Consider the following 24,421-nt stretch of genomic DNA (forward strand, 5'->3'; position numbering starts at 1 on the left):
GGGAGGAGCTGCAGCCCCGGGAAGCTCTGCCCCCAGTCTGCCCCAGCTGAGCCATCCCAGTGCCCCCAGTCTGCCCCAGCTGAGCCATCCCAGTGCCCCCAGTCTGAACCAGCTGAGCCATCCCTGTGCCCCCAGTCTGCCCCAGCTGAACCATCCCAGTGCCTCCCAGTCTGCCCCAGCTGAACCATCCCAGTGCCCCCAGTCTGCCCCAGCTGAGCCATCCCAGTGCCCCCAGTCTGATCCAGCTGAGCCATCCCAGTGCCCTCAGCTGCTTCTCACAGCCCCTCCAGACCCTTCCCCATCCCTGTTCCCCTCCTTTGGACACTCTCTCATACCTTTAGATCTTTTTGGTTTTGAGGTGCCCAGAACTCCCCCAGCACCTGAGGCTGTCCCAGCCCAGAGCAGAGATGGACAATCCCTCCCTGGCCTGACCAGGTATGCTGTCCCTGATGCCCCAGTACAGAGATGTGTCCCTGATGTCCCTCCTGGCTCCAGAACACAGCTGACTCAGCTCCAGCTGGACAATCACCAGAACCCCCAGATCCCTTTCCAAGCTGCTGCTCCATGTTTTCCTTTCAGGCCTTTCCCCTGGCTCCTTTAAATAAAATTAAACTGGGAATTCCCACTATAGTTCAAGAGCAAACCTGGCTTGCTTTCCCAGCCTGTAAATAGCCCTCATTTCCCAGACTGCCAAGTGGAAGCAGCTGTTTGAGCACTAAGGTGCTTATCTGGAAATGTAAAGCTCTTGGAGGAGCTGTTCCAGAGGGGGAGTTCAGATCCGGTAACCCGGGCTATTTTTAAGTCTCTTGTTTTATTCAACGTGGCTGAATTTCCTCACTAGCCCAGTGCTGGATGTGGGATATAAATAGAAATTAATCCAGGCCTGGTCAGAGTTATCTGCCTGCAGCCCTTGCTCCTGGCAGCTGGGCAAGGGAGGAAGGACCTGGACGTCACTAGAATGTGACCTGCCTTGGCCCTGCTCATAAAACAACTGAGATGAGGTCAGCTCTTTGGAAGGAAAAAATGTCTTACCCAGGACAAAAAGAGGCCTGGAAACCCATCCCACTCACAGCTTGGCCCCAACCATGGGAACAGAAGGATGGTGCTTGCAGCAAAGGCTGCTCTGCTGCTGCTCCAAGATTCTTTGGTTCCCAGTATCCCACTGAGAGGGAACGGGCACCTCTGGGTACTAAACTGGGGTGACTTCCCTGGCCAGGGATACACAGGGAAAAGGATGGTTGGAGGAAATAAAATCCAAAAGCTAGTGCCAAGCATTGGGAAGAAAATATGTAATATTTTATATATTACATTAAAAATATAATATGTAATTCTATACAGATATAATCCTAGAATCCTGTTCCAATGAGTGTTGGGGAGCTAAATCATTGACTCACAGATTTAGGCAGGAAGGGACCTTAAATCTCCTCCTTTCACCCCTGCCATGGCAGGGACCCCTCCCACTGTCCCAGCTGCTCCAGCCCCAGTGTCCAGCCTGGCCTTGGGCACTGCCAGGGATCCAGGGGCAGCCACAGCTGCTCTGGGCACCCTGTGCCAGCCCTGCCCACCCTGACAGGGAACAATTCCTGCCCAATATCCCATTTAATCCTGGAAAAGCCATTCCCTGTGTCCTGTCCCTCCATCCCTTGTCCCCAGCCCCTCTCCAGCTCTCCTGGAGCCCCTTTAGGCTCTGGCAGGGGCTCTGAGCTCTGCCTGGATCCTCCTTTTCCCCAGGTGAGCACCCCCAGCTCTCCCAGCCTTTCCTCATAATATATTTTATATAATACATGTATAAATATCAGGCCAATGGCTACAAGAGAATCACCAAATCCCAGCTTTTTCCCAGAGACCTGGTAATTCTCACAGCAGGGGCTGCTCAGAGGATGTTTCCCTTTTCCCAACCAGAGCAAACAAAGGTGCTGCCAGCTGGCAATGCAGGAAAAATCTCCACAGGGATCCAGCCAGCAGCATCCTCCAATCCAGCTGCACATCTGGGAAACCTCCACACCCCTCCCTGCCAGCTGCCAGAACATCTGGGAAAATTCCACACCTCACACCCCTCCCTGCCAGCTGCCAGCACATCTGCACCAAGCCTCCACAGCACCAGACCTTCCTGCCCCAAGAAGGGGCTTTGGGGTGGGTTTGTATCAGCAGCAGCTCCTGGCTCAGCCCCTCTTGCTCTGCCAGAGGTCTGGGCCATGGGAGTGGCTCTGATCCCTGCAGGAGCCATGGATTGTCCAGAGCTGGATTGGTTTTACCCCTTCTGGACAAATTATTTGAGCTTCCCAAGGAGCAGCTTCTCCCTGATCCTTCTTTGAACTGGGATCTCCCAGCCCAGCACAATCAGCTTTAGAGAAGGGGCTGCACAGAGAATTCTTTAATAATCAATTATAATAATGCTAATAGTTGAAATAGTTTAAAAGGGGGATCTTTGCCTTAGATGCTTTGTGGGGGGACACAGAGCCCTAAAACACAGGAATGGCTTTGAGAAGGGCAGGCCTGGGATAAAGCCCAGCTCATCCCAACCTCTGGAGCCACAGAACTCTGGAATTTCTAATTTTTAACATGGATTTTCCATGTTCTCCAGGAGCTACTGCTGCAGTGCCAGTGGATGTGGCACTGCAGAGCTGCTGGAGTGGATCAGGGACAGAGCTTTGCCAACAGAAATATGGATGAATGCTGATTTATAAACCCCCCTTTATCTCACAGCCTATCACAGGAAATTAATTCCAAACCATTCTCCAGGAAAATAACATCTCTGGCAAAATTCATCAGGACAACATTTAATCTCCCTGGTACTTTGTCATGTTTTTTTAGTCCATTTCCCAATTTTGATTTTTTTTTTTTTGTAGGGTTTTTACAAAAGAAGAATAAGAACAACAGTGTACAGTGGCAAAGGGGAAATAGGAGCTGGCTGGGGTTGTTTCTAAGAGGCACTTATATTAATGGGTTTGAACATCCAGACTGGTCAGAGGAGACTGTAATTCTTAACAGGTGAATCTTCAATAAGCCAGAGTCAGGAAGGAGATGATTAATTTTCTTTTTAGGGGATTTTTTTATTTAGATTTATACTGAGGAGGAAATAACATTTTCCTGGAATCAACACATCTTTGTTTCTGAGTTAGAAAACTAAAATCAACAATTTTTGAGATCTCTCTTTACTAAAAAAAAAAATCAAAACAGCCCAAGCCTCTGAGCAATTTAACTCCCATCTGAGTCCCTTTGCTGTCTCCCACCCAAATCCTGCCCAAACCATAATTCCTGCCAATATCCAGGGCACAGGGAGGGTGGCAGGGATGCACAGGGAGCAGCAGCAGCACCCCAGAACCCCAAAATCCTGGTGCTGTGCCACTGCAGGCTCAGTGTCACAGGGCAGTGCCACATGGCCTGGAGTGAGCTGGGAGAGCTGGGGTGTGCTGTGGGGTTCATCTCAATTCATCCATTATTCATCCCATATTCATCCCAATTAATCTCATATTTATCTCAATTTGTCTCATATCCATCCCAATTCATCCCATATTCATCCCAATTCATCCCAATTCATCCCAATTCATCCTATATTCATCCCATATTCATCCCAATTCAACCCAATTCATCCCATATTCATCCAAATTCATCCCAAATCATCCCATTTCATCCCATATTCATCCAAATTCATCCCAATTCTTCCCATATTCATCCCAATTCATCCATTTTCATCCCAATTCATCCCAGTTAATCCCATATTCATCCCAGCCTCTCTCCCAGGGCTGCTTTAATAGAAATATCAGGCCAATGGCTATAAGAGAATCACCAAATCCCAGCTTTTTCCCAAAGGTCTGGCAATTCCCACAACAGGGGCTGCTCAGAGGATTAGTTTCCCTTTTCCCAACCAGAATTAACAAAGGTAATGCCCAGGAAAAATCTGCTCAGGGATCCAACCAGCAGCATCCTCCAAACCAGCTGCTCTGTGGGGCCCAAACAGCACAAAGGGCAATCCCTGAAATGGGGGAAAGTGCATGGATGATGGATGGATGATGGATGGATGGATGATGGATGGATGGATGATGGATGATGGATGGATGGATGGATGATGGATGGATGGATGGATGGATGATGAATGGATGGATGATGGATGATGGATGGATGGATGGATGGATGGATGATGGATGGATGATGGATGGATGGATGGATGGATGGATGGATGGATGGATGGATGGATGGATGGATGGATGGATGGATGGATGATGGATGGATGGATGGATGGATGGATGCTCAGGAGGTTCCCTGGCCCCAGGGCACTGCCCTGACCTTGCAGCACCAGGGCACAGGAGGGGACATCACCTGTCCCTTCCCTGCTCCTGGAGACCCCTTCCCCCCAGACTGGGATTGTCACCTTCCCCTGCCTCTGCTAAAGCTGATGAAATCAGTTTGCCTTGGAGGGGTGGCTCAGGCCTTTTTTGGGGAGTTTTCCAAGCTTCACAACCCACAGCAGAGTCCCACTGCACATCTGTCAGGTGCTTCTCAAACCCCTTGCTGAGATTTCAGCCTTGCAGAAGTTTTGGCTGGCTGGGCTCTTTGCAAAGACATCAATTTCACCCTCTAATAGGCACAGCAAACTTGATTTCAGGCCCATTTAGAATGCTGTAAATCCAGGCTAACCATATTAAACTCAGGGCAGCTGATGCCAGAAACTGAAAACCAGCCCAAGTAAAAGTCACCTCAGGTGTGTGCAGCCAACAGCCTGGCCTGAGGCCACCCTGCTTTGTAAAGCAGCCCAGAGAAATTTCTCTATAAATGTTCCATTAATATTAACAGCTAAATCCCTGGCTTGCCTTAAAACCCCCAGCCCCACCTAAGTTAGCAGCAAGAGTTCTGATTTCATTTGCTCCCCAGGCTGACAGCCCACAGCAGCAGTGGCTGCACGCTGATGTAGTTCCCCTGGAGTTAAATCACATTTATTCTGTCTCTAACAGGGGTATAAACACTGCCCTGGCTGAGGAACAACCTTTTGCTCCATCCTTTTTCAAGGCATAGGAGAAAATCTGAATGGAAACTACCAAGTCCTACAACTTCTCCTTCAATTTGTCACCTAAATTTCACCCAGTGAAAAATTCCCCAGGAGTATGAAATCTAGTGGGTTATTTTCTCTTGCAGTAAATTATTTTTGAGGCTTTCTAGAAATCTCTCACCACGAGGAAGAGCTTTAAGTAAAACACAACCTGGAGCTGATGCATCAATCCTTGATTGATGGGGGACACCAGGCAATATTCACTTTTTAGTAGTAAGGAGAAGCCTTTTTTTCCTGAATTAAAGGTAGCAGCAGCCAAGCACAGCGTGGCCCATCCTGCCCCTAATAAATCCTTCAGCACAGATTTCCCTGTGGCTCCAGACAAGCTGGGCTCAGCAAGGTGCAGCTTAAAGCTTAAAATTTCCCTGATTAACCACATCCCAAACTAATCCTAAAGCAATGGTTTCACTGGGGTGAGGAGGAAGAATCAAACATCATTTCATGAAATTATTTTATATCTATATCTTTATCTATATTTACATCTATATCTATATCTATATTTATATCTATATCTATAAATATATTTATACTTATATTTACATCTATATCTATATCTATAACTATATATTTATATTTACATTTACATTTACATTTATATTTATACAGAACAGCCTGAACCAAAGGGAATTCCTTGCCAGCTGCCTCACTGTCCCATGTCCCCCCAAACCCAGCCTGGCCACTGGTTTGTACTGGTGTGGTTGCACTGGTGCCCACGCTGAGTGAAAAACCCAACCACAGCTTTTAGAGACAAGACAAATTTGGGCTTTCTAATTGTTTCAGATCATGTGAACAGTCAGTTTTAGTTTCTGTTCGTAGCATGAACAGACTGAAACCTGAAACCAGAAAGAAATCAGAGAGAAGTAGAAGAGTGGGCAGCCTGCAAGAGAAAAGAAAGGCTCAGTAGCAAAACCTCCCCATTGAGAAAAATAGAAAGTGTTAGGGAGAAACAGCAGAGTGGCAGAAGAAAACTTGCAGAAAATCAGAATAAGAAATGCAACACCTAGAAATGAGAATTTCAGGGAAAATGCCATCTGAGAGTGGCACGAGGATTTTGTGATAAATGTTAAGATGTAACCTGAGATGTAGATAAAAGGGTTGAGAGATGCCAAAAAAACAAAAAAAAAAAAAAAAACAAAAAAAGGATTCTGCATTCATCTGAGCTAAGAGAAGAAAATGAAACACAGAAAAAGCTAGTGTTAAACACGCTTTTTGTTTCAGTTTTGGGAGGAAAAAAAAAAACCCCATGTTTCATTCTCCCCATGTGCCCAACAACCAGAAATAAACTAAAAATTAAGGCTGGCTGTCATTTATTTATTTATTTATTTATTCTAAAAAGCATCAAACACTCTGGTATTGAATCCTCTGGTATTTAAAAGGGGAAAAGGCTCCAAGGGTTGCCAAAACCTCCTTGCAGAGAGTGGGAGGGGGGCCAGGGGAAGGGCAGTGATGTCACCCAGAGGGAAGTGGAACATCCAAAGAACACTCTGTGCATGAGCCCTTGGGTGATGCAATGGCAAAGGGACACCCAAGTGGCTCTAAAGACTAAAATTGTGCCACATCAAATCCTTTCTGACACCCCTCTGGCTGTGGGGGTAAGTAGGAAGGTGAAATATCCCAATTTATCAGGGATTTGGGCACTGTTTTCCATGTAGGCCTGGGGTTTGGGGTTTTCCATGTGTTTGCCTGTTGGATCCCACAAACCTGGGGATTTTGAGCTTTTTGTGGTTTCAGGCAGTGACCCCCTGGAGAACACTGCTTTTGGCCTGAGGCCTTGGAGAAGGGTTCCAAATTTGAGTGATGGAGTTAAAATCAGGAGTGTGTTGTGAAACAGAAGTGTGTGATTTCACATGGTGAAGGGTTTTAAATTTGAGGGTTTTTCAGTATAGTAATGAGTATGGGACAAAATGGAGAATTTTGGGTGGTATCTCTTTCTTTGTTCATCTTTCTTCTCCATGGTTTCAGGCAGCAGTTTCTGGTTGAACAGTTAATGCTGCACTGTGGGTCACAGGAGTTTGGTTATTGGATCAAAAGTATAAATAATACAGGTGTTAATTCTCTGTAGGACTGTTTAGCTTTAAAAGACCTTGTAGCATCTGCATCTCAGGCCAATTTCCCTCACTTCCATCAGGCAGCTGAAGTGCTGTTGGATGTTCTGTACTTTCTGATATAATAAACATCCAAGCCCAAACACAAGAAAAACTGTTTCAATCGTGTTCTTGTTAATCCTGGCTCTGAGTGAAAACAGACAGGACTGAGATAAACCATTAATGAGGTGGTGCAAAGCCCCTGCCCTTCACACCACCCCACATGGCACAGGCTGCTGAAGAGCACACACACACACACACACAGAGCAGTCCTTAAAGCTCTGAGCTGTTTGTTCTCTCATTTCTGTCCCTCCAGAGGAGCTCCAGGGCACTGGAATATTTATTCAGTGTTCTGCAGGCAAATCATCCCAAAATCCTCACCCTTCCAGAGGTGCCAGTGATTGCTGGAGGTGCCCTGGGCTCTGCCACATCCCCCTGCTCCTGAAACCTCCCTGGGCTGGGTGTTTTCCATGTCTGAGCTGAGGTGGAGGCTCTCTTCCCTCTGAGCCAGGAGATCAAAGGGAAAGGGAGGCACAGGGAAAGGATTTGGGGGATTTTGCCATAAAAAGCTTGGAGTCATCATCTCCCCTTGGATTTGTGAATGTTGGGATGGATTATTCAGGAATATCCTGCTTCCAGTGACTGGAGAGGAACAGACAGGTTGGTGGCACAGAGGCCACCAAGGTGACAAGAGCCACGAGCAGCTGAGGGACATTTGATTCAACAGAACTTCCCCATCATCCATGCCAAGAACAAAGAAAAGCACAGTGCCATCTTTGACTCCCAAAAAAAATCCCTTTCCTGCGGATGTCTGGTCACCCACAGCCATGGATGGTCCTCACAAGGGTGTCCTGGGCATTGAGACCCCTCTGCCCCTCGTGCCAGCCCTGTGGGGACACTGAGTTTATCCTGAGCTGGACCTGATCCCTAAATGCACTCCCCTGGTTTGCTCTTCCTCAGCAAGCTGGTGTTCCATGAAAGGAGACACCACAGAGCTAAGCTGGAGCTCTGGGGGAAGGGTTGTGTGGCAGTGCTGAGGGTGAAATTCACCAACAAACTGGGAAAATTTGGGGTATTTCTCTAAAAGGGCTCTGAGGGAGCTAGAGAGGGGTTTTGGACAGGGGTCTGGAGTGATGGCTCAAAGGAAAATGGTTTCAAAATGACAGAGAGCAGGGCTAGATTGGATTTTAGGAAGAAATTCTTCCCTGTGAGGGTGGTGAGGCCCTGACACAAGTTATCAGAGGGGCTGTGGCTGCCCCTGGATCCCTGGCAGTGCCCAAAGCTGGACACTGGGGCTGGAGCAGCTGGGACAGTGGGAGATGTCCCTGCCCTTGGCAGGGGTGGCACTGGATGGGCTTTAAGATTCCTTCCAAGCCAAAACTGTACATCTATGATTTATCTCCACAACACTCTCTGGAACAGCTCTGGATTAATTCAGAGCCCACAGGTGATGGAGAGGGTCTGAATGGCACCAGGCTGGTTGGTGGCTGGTCCCTCAGGAGCTCCAGGTGACATTCTGTGCTCCTGGGCAGGAGGAATTGGGATGGATAATAGGTTGTATGCATGGATTAATGGGATAACTCATTTTGTAGAGATTTTTGCACATCTGGAGTAGAATCAAGAGGCTGGGGAGTCCCTATCAGTAAAACTGTGGTTGCACATTAGCACTGGGGGAACTAATCTGCTTTTTCCAAAATCCTGGAGCTCTGGGTGCTGCTCCACAGAAACCCTGGCCTTGAGCAGCTCAACACAAACCACAAAGTGCTGAGCTCTTCTGGCTGTAATTTACTGCTTACAGTGGGACTGAACTCTGCTGAAAACCCAGCCCAGATTATGGGTTTCAAATGCTAGAAAATCTGTCCCTGAGCCCTTAATCCAGTTTATGGGTTCATCACAAATGGAGCTGAGTCATTCTTGGAAAGAAAACTTGGCAAAAGGAATATTTCTCCACGTACAAAGCTCAGGCCAAACAATCTAGATGGGGAGGAATGAAAATGTGTCCCAGGCTCTGTGTGTGAGTGAGGGGATGGGGACAGCAGGGCAGCTGCCAGGGCTAAGTGCACCAAAACCCACCTGGAGGCTGGGCTGTGCTCACACACCTGGAGGGCAGCTGGACACTCCTCAGCTCCAGTCCTGCTGGTGCCAAGAATTCCTGCCACAGGGAATCATCTCCCTCTGCAGAGGCTTCAGAGCTTCACAGAGTCTTCTCTCCCTTTTTAAATTTACTGGGGAAAAAAACAAAAAAAAAACCAAACCAAAAAAACCAACCAGACCTGAATGAGGCTATTTCTTTTTAAAGTCTCTTCTAACAGCAGTTCTCTTTCAACAGCTCATTTACTGCCCGTGTGGGACTCCAAAGTGAAATCTGCTCAGCCGTGGATCTAAAAGACTTCCCTTCACACTACCCCTCAATGATCCTTGCTGCTCTCCAGCAGCCAGGCTGCACTCTCTCCTGACTACCCACATCAATAAATCATACATTATCTATGCTTGAATTTGGTTAAGATTCTGCTAAATGATGCATGAGATAGAAGAGAGCTCGGCTGAGTTGTGCTGCTCAGTAAAAACTGGTTGAAGTGGGAAAAACAGCCAAGATGGATTTTTGCCATTAAAAACCCACTTGTCTGGTCTTGTGCATGGATAGGAGCAGATGCAATGATCAAAGTCACGATGGATTCGTGGAGTCTCACACACCAGCAAGGGAAATTGGAAGTGGTGGAAGGATCTGGGATGTGTTTGCTGCCAATAGACACAGGAGCACCTCAGGAGTGAGAGGTGGAAAATGGAGAGAGAGGTGATGTGCAAGCCCAGGAGACCCTGGGCAGTGTCCAGCAGGGCAGCCTCTCCTGCAGCCTCTCAGCACCCAGCTTTTCTCTTTATCTTAGCACCATCTAGAGGGATGTGCCTGCACACCCAGAGGACACACCAGAGGACAGCACCCACACACGGGGTGTGGATCTGGGGAGGCCAAACCTCAGAGAGCACTGCACTCCCCCAGAGGCACCCTCACTGTTTGCAATCATCCCCTGGACCTCTGGAACTGGAATGAAGGCTCCTCCAGGGGGCTGGAGGCTGGGAGGTCTGGAGACTCTTGCTCAGGATTTGGGGGGTTTTTTTATTTTTTTTTTTAACACCTACAGATCTTGCAGGTTTCAACAGTTGAAACCTGGAGTGCCATGTCCACTTGGGCTCTTCAGCACAGCAGGGAGAGGAGCTCCTACAGCTGAGGAAGAGCCTGGAGCATCTCTGGGCCCAGGAAAGGCTGAGGGAGCTGGGGGGGGCTCAGCCTGGAGAGGAGCCCCAGCGAGAGGGACCTCAGACCTGTGTGCCCCAGTTTGCCCCTCTCTGTCCCTGTCTGCCCCTGTCTGCCCCTGTCTGTCCCTGTGTGTGTCTGGGTGTCGCTGTTTGTCCCTGTTTACCCCTGTTTGTCCCTGTTTGTCCCTGTGTTTGCCTGGGTGTCCCTGGTTGTCCCTTTTTGTCCCTGTCTGTCCCCGTGTGTGTCTGGGTGTCCCTGTTTGTCCCTTTTTAACCCTGTTTGTCCCTGTTTGTCCCTCTCTGTCCCTGTGTGTGCCTGGGTGTCCCTGGTTGTCCCTGTTTACCCCTGTTTGTCCCTGTTTGTCCCTGTGTTTGCCTGGGTGTCCCTGGTTGTCCCTTTTTGTCCCTGTCTGTCCCTGGGTGTCCCTGTTTACCCCTCTTTGTCCCTGTCTGTCCCTGGGTGTCCCTGGGTGTCCCTGTCTGTCCCTGGGTGTCCCTGGTTGCCTCTGTCTGTCCCTGTTTGCCCCTGTCTGCCCCTGGTTGTCCTTGTTTGCCCCTGTCTCTGGGTGTCCATGTGTGTGTCTGTCTGTCCCTGGGGCCCAGCAATGGCACCAGAGCCATGGTCAGGGACTGATCCCAGGAGTTTCCCCTGCACAGGAGGCAGAACTTTCAGTGTGCAGTGAACAGGGATCAGAGAGGGTGTGGGGTGTCCCTGACTGGAGATATTCCAGTGTCAGAGGCCCTTCCTGCACTCCAGCAGCCCCATCCCCACCAGCCTCCCACAGTCCCAAAGCAGGGCCATGGAAACCAAAGTCCATGCCTGGATCAGAGATAAGGGAAGCACCTTGCTCTGGGCAGAGGCCAAGCTGGAGCTTTCAGCATTCTCCTGGTGGGATCAAGGAGCACAGAGAAGCACAAACAGCAGCAAAGGATGCACAAAAGCTGCATTTTTTCAGTGACTGGCTTTAGTCAGGACTAAATCAGTGCTCTGGAGGTGGAATGGGATAAAGACTCTGGAAGAACCAAGGACAATGCTCTGCCTACATTTTATCTGTCTAGGCTGTCACCCCTACTTCTCCCCCAAAATAAGAGTACTGGTCTAATACTGATACTCAACTGTGATGGACAAAAGACTCTCTAACAATTTAAAGTTAGAAAGTGTCTGTTTATTCAGCACTGGGCAGCAGCGTGAGATAATCTTCTAATAAACACTGTCAAATCACAGGTGATCACAAAATCTATTTATTGACAAAGGATTCAAACAAATACATATTCATAATAACAGCCCCTCCCATCCCTCGCTTCCTGCAGTAATTAGTTTGAATAGCTATTAAGCATTGATTGACTTCCTAAATTAAGTGAGGGGTCTTAAAAGAAGGGAGTAAGGTGAGTCTTCCTCCCCCTAAACTCTTGACCTTTTCTATCACTGACAATACAAATCATTTCTGGGAATAGTCCAATTTTCAAAGAATGGGTTCTGGTTGCATTGTCCATGTTCCTTTGGGTCTGCTCACTAGTTTTGTATTTTCCCATTGTAAGCACAGCTGAGCAAACATCAAATGACAAACAATCAATTATTTAACTTTCAGATAACTACTCCTTTCTAACTTTTAATTATTTTCAGCACGGTAACTAAAAGCCTGGTTTCCTAATGAGTGTTTCAGCGGGAAGGAAGGAGCAGCAGGGAGGGAAGGAGGCAGCCGGGCTGTTGAGTCAGAGCAGCAGAGGCGGGGAGAGCCGGGCTGGCTGCGAGGACAGATCGAGGCACGGGAAAATGGTGTGAGTGATAATCCACGGTAAGGAAAGCTCTGCCGTGAGGAGAGAGGGAAACGCGCTGCCCTGGCGGAGGGGGGAGGCAGGCAGGTGCTGGAGGGAGCCCAGCCAGGACAGCAGGCACGGGAGCAATCCCGTTTATCCCGGGAATTCCCTCCCCAGCCCTCCCTCTGGCGGGTCCCGCTCGGGCCGGCTGGGGAAGGGCTTTGGGGTCGCTGCTGTTCCCCAGTGCCGCAAAGGTCCCCTGTCCCCTCAGCCTGCCGCTATGTGGCCAGGAAGATGCGGAACCTGTGCGGCCGGGAGCCCCGGGAGCCACCGGAGACACCGCCCTGCCCGGCACAGGCAGCGCCCCAAAACCACCCCCGGGGTAAGTGAGGGGTCACGGGGACAGGGACATGTCCCACAGCCACCCCTGGGGTCACTAGGGACAGGGACATATCCCAAAGCCACCCTCGGGGTAAGTGCGGGCTCATGGGGACAGGGACACGTCCCAAAGCCACCCTCGGGGTAAGTGCGGGCTCATGGGGACAGAGACACGTCCCAAAGCCACCCAAGGGGTAAGTGAGGAGTCACGGGGACAGGAACATCCGCACACCCCATCCCAAAGCTGCTGGGACAGGGGATTTTCCATGCCTTGGCTGGGACAGGGGAGGCAGAGCTCACCCGGGCTCAGCCAGGGCTGGGGGCACCTCCCACTCCCCGTCTGTGCTCCCAGCACCAAGCTGAAAGAGTTTCTGCTCTCCCCTGCTTTGTTTTCCTCGCTGGGTTTTGTTATTTAATGGCATTCCACCCCTGGCAGACGGGAGGAGCAAATAGCAGCCTTTGGAATAGGGGACAGCCGTGCTTTGGGGTGGCATCGGGGGACAATAGGATGTCACTGCTCCCCCAGAGCTATAAGACACTGTTCAGAACCCTGCCAAACACCAAAATACAGCACCATGCACGGAGCTGGCATGGAGACATTCTTGATTTTGCCTCCCAGTCTTCCCTCCCCAGCCCGTTTAAAACACACATTTGAGCCACGGTGACTTTGCAGATAGAGCAGAGCCCCAGTTTGGCACGGTGGGGACAGCAAGGACCATCCTGGCCCCTCTCCCTGCCCCAGCCAAGGCATGGAAAATTCTCCAGCATCACCCGAGTGGGCTGCTCAGGTGGCACAGCTGAGTCCAAGTGGAATCAGCGTTGAGCTGAGCACTCAGCACGCAGGGATCTGCCCCACCCCTGCTGGTTGCGCTGGTTTGGCTGAGTCACTCTGAGCAAACATTGCCAGGAGGCTGGAACTGGCCCTGGAGACTCCAGGGAAGGTGAGGGGCTGAGCCATTCCCTCCCCCTGCCCCCATCAGCTGTGTGGGAGGGGAGGAAGGGGAAATGTGTGCACAGGGGGTCCTAAAAAATGTCCAGAATTTCACCTGTGCCCTAAAGTAATGCTGGATCCTGAGCAGGGAGGGGAAAGGGGATGCCTCCCTCTGCTCATGTGTGTATTTATGTGTGTAAGAAGGAGGAAGGAGCAGCCCCCATCCTGCAATGGGAGCCAGGAGTTTGCAGAGGCTCCAGGCAGACCAGGGCAAGCACTTGGATGTATCAGGGAGAGGAATCAAACTCATCTGAGCAAAGCTGTTCAGCTCCTTTCTGCTTTTAATTGCTGGGTGTTTAATTACAATCAGGAGAGCTGGGGTTTTCAGACCTTACTGTCCCTTCCAGAACCTTTTGCCTTGGCTAATCCTGAATCCCTCTCCCATCTTTGTCATTTGCAGGTGTAAAACCAGAGTTACCAGCACCCTCTGAAGCAGCAGCCTCACTGCCCAACATCAAACCCCTCCAGTGCAGGTCCTGACAATAACAGCCCTCGTGGGCCTTCCATGCAGGCCATGAGATTTCTTCCCACTGATTTTAGCTGGAAATCCTGTATCCCAGAGATTGGGAAATATCAGCAAATCCCTGCTGTATCTGCTCTTGGCACAGAAGCACATTAATAGAAAATGTCCTGATCAGTGTCTCATGACCAGAATGTTCTAATTGGCAGGGAAAAAACAGAAGATTCCCAATGAGTATCAGATGCTCCTGGCACCTGTGGGCCATGGAACACCAGGGGAAGAGCAGGAGCCATTCCATCCTAGCAGGGAATTAGATGTTTATACTGTGAAACCAAATCATGCTCCCAGTGATATTGATAAAAATTCAGACAACTTCCATGAAGACAAAATCAGTTCCTGAGCTGGAATTAGGAGTTTTGGAGCTCAGGTGTGTGGGAATCCCTTTCCCCATGCCCAGTGTGCACCCAGGTGATGCACAGCACCCCCAGAGCAGAGGCTGCAGGGAGCACAGCAGGATGTGCTCCCAACCCTGCCCTGTCACAGAGCAATGACAGCAGAACCCCAAACCCCACAAGTGTAGGGGAGGATCTGCCTGACCCCTCCTGTGACAGCTCAACCTGAATAAAGGTGAAAAAAATCAGCTGGTTGGGAGTGTGGTGGTTTTTCTCCTGGAATGAGTTTGGTGTCACTGCAGTGCTCGGGATCGTGCATTGGCAGCATGGGGGGACCTGGGTCACTGATAAGGGGATTTGAGTTGGGGGTCACTGCTGGAGGGGCCAATGATAAGGAGATAATGTGTTGGGTGAGTCACTGATAAAGGGATCATTTGTTGAGGGTTGCTGATAAAGGGATCCTTTGTTGGGGGGTCACTGATGAGGGGATCCCTTGTTGGGGTCACTGATTAGGGGATTCCTTGTTGGGGTCACTGATTAGGGGATCCCTTGTTGGGGTCACTGATCAGGGGATCATGTGTTAGGGGCTCACTGCTGAGGGGAGGTGCTGGGGCCCCAGGCAGGAGCAGATGGATCCCATCTCAGCATCCCTGCTGCCAGAAGCTGTGGGACAAGGAGCAGAGCTGTCCTGCACCCTGGGAAGAGCCAAGTGCTAGTGGCTGGTGCTGCAGGGCTCAGGCTCCTGCTGCCACCTCAAGTGATGGCGTGGCCTTTGCTGTGGTTGTGTGAGGATGGTCGGTGACAGAGTTTGGACACAAAGAAGCCCCAGGCTGTCCCTGGGCTGGTTCTGACCCTGGGGCTCACCAAGGTGAGCAGCTTTATTAGAGTCCTATTTCCACTCACTCAGCCAGGACAGGAGCTACATCCTCTCCCCCCTGGTGTGTGGGGCCAGCTCTGTTGTGTGTTTTCCAGCCGCCCGGTGGCTGCCCTGCCCCGGGGGAGCAGCAGGGAGCTGCGGATGAGCTGGCAGGGGCAGGGGACGCGGCGGTGCCCCAGGTGCGAGCCCGGCCCCGCCCCGGGGAGCCGCCCCGACACCAGCAGCCGCACGTAGCAGCCGCTGAAGATCACCAGCAGCTGCTGGGCCATGGCCTGGGGGGACAAGAGAGGTGTCAGAGCAGGGATCCCTGTGGGATCATACACCCAACACCCTTTTCTCCCTGATTCAAGGATGTGCCACTCTGGCAGCAGCCAGTGGCACAGGTAACTGGCCCAGATCCTCTTGTGGCCACACTGTCCCCACAGGGGGTGACACCAAGGGACCACCTGGGCACACCTGGGGACCTGCCCGCTCTGTCCCTGCCTCCTCGGGCTGGTTTGTGCCTGTAGACAGCCAGAGAGCCTCAGAGGGATGGCACCTGCACTGAATCCACTTAGCCACAGAGACAGGAAAACTGCCCAATAAACCCAGACCGTGCCTGTGGAGCCCCGTGCTGAGCAGGAATCAGGACACATTTGTTGCTCAGCGTGGCACAAGTATTTCACTTTCCATGGAGGAGACAAAGGCTGAGCTCATCCATGGCTCAGCCCAGCCTGGGCAGGGGCACCAGCTCCCTGGTGAGAGGTTTTCTTCCAAACAGGACCCTTGGGACAGCAAGGAAAAGCCCAGTCCATGAATTCCCCAAGGATTATCATCCCCAGCTGCTCTGACAGCTCGGCAGCACCAGGGCTGGAGAAGGTGTGAGGGGATTCCAGGTGCTTCTACTGGAGGAAAAGGTGGTGTCCCCATGGCAGGGATGGGATTTGGAGCTGAGATGCCTCGGGGGTACCTCTGTCAGGGGGATATTTCTGCTCACCTCGGGTGGGCCCTCGGGGATGAGGGGCAGGAGCTCATTGCAGGTCACAGGATCTTTATTCAAGGTCACCCTGCTGGATAAAAGAGGGGATTCTTCACATGGAGCCTCCTCCTCCATCCCCAGCTCGGGCTGAACTGCCACATCCATGACCACACAGAGCTTGTTCAGCCTCTGCCTCAAGCCTGTCTGCAAGAGAAGGAGATTTTGGGGCTCTCCAAGGGCAGGCAGCAGTGGTGTCCTGAGCACAGCCTTTGCAGGGCACCATTTCCTCCTGCATGGTTTTTATTCCTGGGATTTCCCACCCCAGGCAGCAGTGGTGCACTGAGCACAGAGTTTAAAAGGCACAATTTCCCCCTGCACATTTTATCTTCTGCCCTGTGTGAATTGGGCAATTGCTGTCCATCCCTGAGCTGCAGCTTTCAGGGAGATGAGCAGCCTGGAGATTTCAGAGGGATCTCACCTCTCATCCCACAAGGGCAGCTCAGAGGATATTTATACACCCACAGAGTGCAAAACATTTTCTGAAGGCCAAGAGGACAAAATTTTTATATAATTATCTCAAATCCAGCAATTCTGCTCCTCCAGGCTATCCCACTTATTCCAGGAGGACAGCTCAAGGTGGCAGCTGTTCCAAGGTGTGCTTCCAAAATTTGCCTTTCATTCCTGATGATTTTCCATCATTAAAGCTGTACAGTTAATTATCTAGACACACACTTTCCATGGGGTCTGGACAAATTCCTGCTGAACTGGGCAGGGACAGGTGCACTTTGGTCCCTGTGCACAGCAGGGAACTCAAACTCTCATTTGTCCTTGCCCACCTCCATCCCAGCAAATCCAGGCTGTCCCCAGTGTCCCTTACCTGTGTCCCCTGCAGGTGAGTGATGTGGGCTGACAGGGCCTGCAGGCACTGCTCAGGGCTGAAGTGCACAAACCACAGCTGGAAGGGGCAGGTGAAGGAAGGAATCTGTCCATGGCTCCCTCCCCATCCATGGGGATGAAGGAAGGGAAGGGAAGGGAAGGGAAGGGAAGGGAAGGGAAGGGAAGGGAAGGGAAGGGAAGGGAAGGGAAGGGAAGGGAAGGGAAGGGAAGGGAAGGGAAGGGAAGGGAAGGGAAGGGAAGGGAAGGGAAGGGAAGGGAAGGGAAGGGAAGGGAAGGGAAGGGAAGGGAAGGGAAGGGAAGGGAAGGGAAGGGAAGGGAAGGGAAGGGAAGGGAAGGGAAGGGAAGGGAAGGGAAGGGAAGGGAAGGGAAGGGAAGGGAAGGGAAGGGAAGGGATCTCTCCATGCCTCCCTCTCCATCCATGGGGATGCTGGGATGGGCTCTCAGGGAGCAGAGCTGAGGCAGGTGGTGCCCCCAGGGACCCAAATAACACAGCCAGGGCTGGGTTTAAACCAGGAGGGTCTGGGCTAAGAGAAAACTCCAAGGCTGGGGAAGCAGAGAGCAGGCAGTCCTTCTCCCTCAGCTCCTGCAGCCTGGCATGACCCAGGGCCATTGCCCATCACTCATCTCAGTGACCCTACACCAAATAAACCATGGGGCACAGGGACTCAGCTGCCCTACACCCCTTCCTGCTTTCTTGCCTGTGTTTCTAGGGATCCAATCCATTTATTTTTTACAAAACTGGCCATACTCAGTGCTGCTCTGAGTTTTCCAAGAGCAGCCTGCTGGGGATGTGAGTCCTGCCAGAGCTGTGTCCTTGTGCATCTGCAGCACCTGCCAGCAGCACAGGGACCCAGGAAAAGGTAAAATCCAGAGGGCTGAAATGGATCTGACCCTGGAGCAGAGAGACATTGTAAATCCCTGGGTTATGTGCTGCTCTCAGGCAGTTTTGGGACAGGTAGGTCAAGGTGAAGGCTCCCTGGATTAGTCCTCTAATGGACTTTGCTTGCTGAATAAAGGTGGAATTCATATTTACAAACATGGAATTCAGGTTTACAAATGTGGAATTCAGGTTTTCAAGGGTTTCCTCCTCCTCCTGAATGAATTTGCCCTCCTGCAGTGCTCCCTGTCCCCTGCCCTGCTTCACCCCAGCTTCCCTCTCCATTTGTATTTCCAGCCTCTTTCTGTGTCTCTCTCACCTTCCTTTAACACCTTCATGGAGCCTTAAAACTCTCTCCATTCCCCTAAATCCCTGTCTAGTCAAGAAAAATCATCTCTGAAAAGCAGTAAATGAGCCCAAGGATGGGGATTTTGTTTTTCTCCTTGTTAGAGTTTTTGGGGTCTGTTTGGTTTTCTCCTTGTTGTTTTTAAAAGTTTTTGTTTTACAAGTTTTTTTTTGTTTGTTTTGTTTTGCCATAGGAACTTTCTATCACTCTACCTATAGGCAGAATCATCAGTGTCACATAAGAACAACACAATTTTAGGAATAATTGCCTGCCCTAAGGAATCCCACTTCAATCATTTAGACTCATTATTTCCAATCACCTTTGGGCATATCTCAAGTCAATTTCTCATTTACAGGAGAAATAAAAATTTCCCAATTCCTCATACCATCCCATAGGAGACAAACCAGATCCTAGGAGCCCTGTGGATCACAGCACCAATAAATATCTCCCTGCATGGATCCAGGAGGGATCTGAGCAATTCCCAGAGAAAGGATACTTGCAGGATGTTGTGTGGCCCATCCAGGACATCTGTAATCCCCAAGATTATGCTGTGCTTGATAAAGATTTCATTGACAGCTGCCAGCCTCACATCTGTGTTCACATTCAGCTGTTAAAGAATGCAAGGGAAAAATAACACAATCCACAGCAAAAATCTACAAACTGCAGCTGGATAATCCCAAATGCTGCAGCTCTGAAAGGAAAACAGTGGAATTGATTCCCAGTGTCATGTTCTCCCTTCCTCCCCCAGCAATCTCTCTTCCTGAACCCCCACATTTGCCTGGTTTCCTCTTGGAAGAATCATTTGCTCCAAATCCCATTCTGGATTTTGAGTCAAGACTTCCCAATATTATTGTTCAGCCAAATAAATGGTGCCAGTAATAGCACAGAATGCAAGGAGGGATCATCAGGAGCAGGGCAGGAGCCCAAGCACAACCCAACTCTGCAAGGGTTGGTCTGCAGGGGCACCTTGTTGTGGCCTCTCAGTGCTCAGAGAAGCTTCAAGAGAGCTGGAGAGGGAGAGTGGACAAGGGACAGCACGCAGGGAATGGCTTTTCCAAGACTGGATGGGATATTGGGCAGGAATTGTTCCCTGGCAGGGTGGGCAGAGCTGGCACAGGGTGCCCAGAGCAGCTGTGGCTGCCCCTGGATCCCTGGCAGTGCCCAAGACCAGGCTGGACACTGGGGCTGGAGCACCTGGGACAGTGGGAGGGGTCCCTGCCATGGCAGGGGTGGGATGGGATAATGGGATGGGATGGGCTTTAAGGTCCCTTTTAACCCAAACCAGTCTGGGATTCTCTGTTTCTCTGCTCTCCAGCAGCAGGAGGTCTGAGCCAGCCTGAGCAGCTCCAACACTTCCCTTTCAAGCATCCCATCCCCTCCCTTGGCTGCAGAACATCCCCTGCCCTCCCTGAGTGCTGTAAAATATTCCCTCCTCCCTGGATCATTGCATTCTTTGCCTGCAGCTGGGAAATGAGGAACCCTGCTGCCCTCCCCACATTCCCACAGCTGGAGCCTCCTCTCACCTTTCTCTGGTGCTGATCAAGGACCAGGATCACCAGGACAGTGAGAGCCAGGGCCACCAGGGTCACCAGCACAGCAGCCCCCCAGGAGTGTCCCAGGGAGCACAGCTGCAGTGTGGAGTAAAGGTTTGTCCAGAGAGAGATGTAGAAAACCTGGGCAAAAATAGAGAGGCTGGTGAGAGTCACAAACCCATGGAAGTGAGAAAAGTGACAGGAAGAAGAAAATAACCATCCTTGCTCCCTTATAAATTAAGTCCCATGAGATTTTTCAAAGGGTGAGAAAGGACAAAAGTTGTTTCAAATAACAAAGAGAGGAAAGAAAGGACTGGAAGGACTAAGTGAGCCCTAGTTTATTTTAAAAAATCACCACTCACCAAAGACAAAGAGTGAATTATTAATGATGATTCATCCCTAGGAAGGATTTCAGTAGAGTCCTTCCATTTAGATAAAGAATGCACTCACTGAGGCATATTGATAATAATTCTCAGAGTCCCTGGATTTAGAAAGTTCCCATTTCAAGGTGGTGCAGAGACCACTCCATTACAGCAATGCTCAAGCAATGGGCTCAAGGGCTGGGTTAAAATCAGGGAAAACTGGATTCCTTCAGCTCACAGAGCATGGATTTGGGCAGGAGAGTGCCTTGGAGCAGGTGAGACATGTCACAATGACAAAACTCAAAGGCACTGAACAGGCACAAAACCTCTCAAAACAATGAGCACCAATTCCTACAGTATCAGTGAAAGGAGAAGATTTGTATAATGGCTATCCAAAAAAAAATTTTTAAAGGAATTAAAACAAGTATTTGGGTTTGATCACACCCTCATCTCACTGCAAAGCACCAGCCTCACAGCAGATGCTCATGGTTGAGTCTCTGGAGGAGTTTCTTTTACCAGAAGAAAACAAAAATTTGACTGGTTTGCTGGTCTAAATTATCATCAGGACCAGAACACCTTCAGATCTTTAGAATCAAGTTGTAAACTTGTTGTAAGTCTGTTGCAGGTAGTGTCACCTCAGCAGGTGCTGCTCCCCCAGCAAGGCCAGGCTGCTGTGGTGGGACTGCCAGTAAGGGTGGGGAGAGCACCTTGCCCTCCAGCTGCAGGGATTCTGAGAGCTGGAATTGCCAGGGGAGCCATCAGGAGTGTGCCAGAACCAGGATTGCTGCCCAGCCAAAGCCTGGGCACCAGAGCAGGTGCCAGGCTGGCAGTGCCCTCACCACAGCCATGGCAATCTGGAACCCCCTGGAGCTGTAGAACAGGAACCTCCTCACTTGGGGGCTCAGCAGCCCCTCCTGGATCAGCCTCCTCCACGGAGCCACTGGCACCTGCAGGGACAAACAGAGCCTGAGCCACCTCCAGCCTGGGCAAACCAGCACTGCAACCCAAAGCTGAGCCCCAGAGCTGCCTCCCACAGGGAGCATCTCCAGCACCATCCATGGGGAACATCTGCCATCCCACACACAGGGAACAACTGCCATCCCAAACACAGGGAGCATCTCCAGCACCATCCATGGGGAGCATCTCCAGCACCATCACAGGGAACATCTCCAATCCCATCCATGGGGAACATCTCCCATCTCATCCATAAGGGAACATCTCCAGTCCCATCCACAGAGCTGCCCCAGACCCCAAACTTGTGTTTGCAGTGAGTAAAACCTGCCTGGGAAGGGCAGGCAGAGTCCCAAGGGGAAGAAAGTGCCTTTTTGTCATGAAGGACAAGGCAAGGCAGATGTCCCAGGGATGCTCTGCTCTATCAGAGTGAATTTTAAGCAAAATTCACTCCAAACTATCTTCAAAGTGTTTCTTCACAGAGCTGTAAGCCAAGTTCATCCCAGTTGACTGCCAGCCCACGGGGAATAGACTGAAGTTGGACTGGAACAAGCGACTCTCAAACCAAAAAAACCCCAAAGCCATGTGGGACGTGGGTGTAAATGCAGATCATGCAGCTCCAGCTGGAATTAGCTCCCAGGGCACTCACCTGGAGCCCGAGGGCCTGCAGCTTCTGGGCACCAAGCTCCATGTCAAAGGAGGAGCTGGGGCAGGTGTTGTCCATGCTGAGCACCAGCAGCACCTGGCCTTGGGAGGGGTCTGCAAGAGCCCAAAGAACCATGAGCACAGCACTGGGGGGGTCACCCCACTGCCAACAGCACCTGGCAAAGGGGGGCTGAGAACACAAACCCCCCTGGTGTGTTTGAAATTGATCCAGAACCATCCTCAGCCACTGCTAAGGTGCTCTGGAAGCAGCCTGAAATCCCCTGGAAGGAAACAAACTGCAGAGAGGGAGGAAACCCCAAAAACATCCCAGGATGAGCAGCCAGAGATAACAGGAGATAACAGGAGACAACAGGAGTCTGATCTGCAGCACAGCCATGGAAGGACAATGTGCTCAGGCTGCTCTGTGGTGCTGAGGCTCATTTCCCTCTTGGAGACCCCTCATTGCCCACCCACCACAAGAAACAACTTGAGCCATGAATAAAGTGCTTTCCAGTAACCCCAGTGCCTGGGAATGGTGCTCCCCAGGTGCTCCAGCAGCCAGGTCTCCTCTCCAGCAGCATCCCTAAAGCCTGGCTCTGCTCAGGGCTCCTCAGTGTCAGCCAGGGGCAGGATCAGAGATGCATCCTAGACACAAGTCAGGAGCCTAAAAAGTGTGAGGACAGCATGTCCTAGATTTGAGGAGCAGCAGGGGAGAGCTGTGATCTCCAGGCAGCCCATCTGGCACCCACCTAGAGCTTACACAAGCTGTGCCACAGCCAGAGGAACAGTGTGGACCTGAGGAAGTAGCTGGTTCAGCTGAGAACCTGCTTCACTGAAAGGTTTCACCCAAATTTCCTTCCCCTTTGTAGCTCCAGGGTCACCCTGGCTGCTCCTGGGGACACTTTGAGCAAAAAGGGGCCCTACTGGGAAGTGTGGGGAGCTCAAAATTCCATGGCTCTGTCTGCTGCCAGGCTGCTCCAGCCCCAGTGTCCAGCCTGGCCTTGGGCACTGCCAGGGATCCAGGGGCAGCCACAGCTGCTCTGGGCACCCTGTGCCAGCCCTGCCCACCCTGCCAGGGAACAATTCCTGCCCAATATCCCATCCAGCCCTGCCCTCTGGCAGTGGGAGCCATTCCCTGTGTCCTGTAAATTGTCCCTCTCCATCTCCTTTCCTGCAGCCCCTTCAGGCACTGGAAGGTCACAATGAGATCAAACCAAATCTTTTCTCCAGTGAACAACCCCAGAGCTGCTCCATCCTCTGATCCCCTGGTGCCTCCTCTGGACTCTGCAGCAGCTCCAGCCCCTCCCTGTGCTGGTTCCAGGGCTGGGGCAGCTCTGCAGGTGGGGTCTCACCTGAGCCCAGGGGCAGAATCCCCCTGCCCTGCTGCCCCCAGCACAGGAAAAGTTTCCCAAAGATTTTTCAACTTCAGATGCCAAAAGGAAAGGACTTGCAGGGGCTGCTTTTCAATAGGTTGGTTCATTCATTTCTGCCTATCAGGCATTCCAAAAAAAAACCCCCAAAGCATCTCCATCCCCTTCCCAAAATGCTGAAACATCCACAATGGTTTGTTTTTTTCACAAGTGAGATGCCGTTAAAGAGCATCTTTGATAAAATCTGTCAGTGGTTATTTTAAGGACACTGAGCTCAGATCTGCCTCTGCTGTTAGCAATGAGCTGCTCCCTTACCTGTCACCCACTGCACAGCTCCTTCCTTGGAATCACCCTTGCTGTACAGGAGGGACGACTCATTTTCCTCAGTTCCACCAGTTTGGCTTTTCTGGGCCATGCTGAAGGTTCTTCTCCTTGAAGGGTTCTGTGTTTTCTGGTCAGAAATTCAGCATTCCTCTCTCTAATTCAGCATTTCCTTACAGGGAAGCACCAACCCCCAGCAGCAGAGTGGGGAGCAGATTGTGAAACCCTCACTCACTCCCACTGCTGCCTTCCTGGGGACCCTGCTTCCCATGAGCCACCAGGCATTTCTTAGCCCTGAAAAGAAAAAAAGAACATCCCAAATCCTGCAGAGACAGCAAATAAAGACTAACAGCAGTGACTGTGCTCCTGGGACATGTCAGCACCTGGTGCTGGCCAGTGAGAGCTCAGTACACACAGACTCACTTTTTATGTTTGCCTTTTGTTGAAAGCTGGAAAAGTTATCCTTAAATATCCCTTAAATGATCCTGACTCCCTTCAGCATTCACATTTTGCAAGCAATTAGCAAGGAACAGGCAGGATTTGTCCTTGCCAAGCCTCTTTGCCATCACCTCCAGAAGAACCTGGAGCTGGAAATGCTCAGTGGCACAGGGACAGATCCTCAGCACAGGAGAGGAGTGCAGGTAAGGCAGGAAAATGCATCTGCTGAAGGCAGGGACAAGCAGGAGCTCCCACCCAGCAGCAGTGAAGCCTTTGAAGTCTCTGCTTTCCTCTGTTTTCTCTTCCCCTCTCTCTTTTCCTTTTCTTTCTCCTGTTTTCCTTTCCCCTCTCCTCTGTTCTCCTCTCCCCTCTCCTCTTCTCTTTTCCCCTCTCTTTTCCTTTCTCCTCTCCCCTGTTCTGCTCTCCTCAGGGAAGTTCTCACAGCAGGCATTGTGCCCCAGGTTTCCAGGTGTTTTTTTCCC

The 24,421-nt window shown here is 50.9% G+C and overlaps 1 protein-coding gene across 1 annotated transcript; it reads right to left on the bottom strand.

Annotated features, from left to right (window-relative positions):
* Positions 1 to 15,268: 15,268 nt before the first annotated feature.
* On the bottom strand, positions 15,269 to 24,208 carry TMEM268 (transmembrane protein 268; the record flags this gene model as incomplete). Its single annotated transcript, XM_079324568.1, has 8 exons — positions 23,496 to 24,208; positions 21,815 to 21,924; positions 21,054 to 21,161; positions 19,844 to 19,993; positions 18,817 to 18,927; positions 17,078 to 17,155; positions 16,219 to 16,404; positions 15,269 to 15,514 (listed from the first exon to the last, which is right to left on the bottom strand). The coding sequence occupies exons 1-8, from the start codon at positions 23,593 to 23,595 to the stop codon at positions 15,269 to 15,271; spliced, it is 1,089 nt and encodes a 362-aa protein (XP_079180694.1). The 5' UTR covers positions 23,596 to 24,208.
* Positions 24,209 to 24,421: the final 213 nt, after the last annotated feature.

Source organism: Erithacus rubecula, assembly GCF_903797595.1.
Source record: "Erithacus rubecula genome assembly, chromosome: 21".
NCBI lineage: Eukaryota > Metazoa > Chordata > Aves > Passeriformes > Muscicapidae > Erithacus > Erithacus rubecula.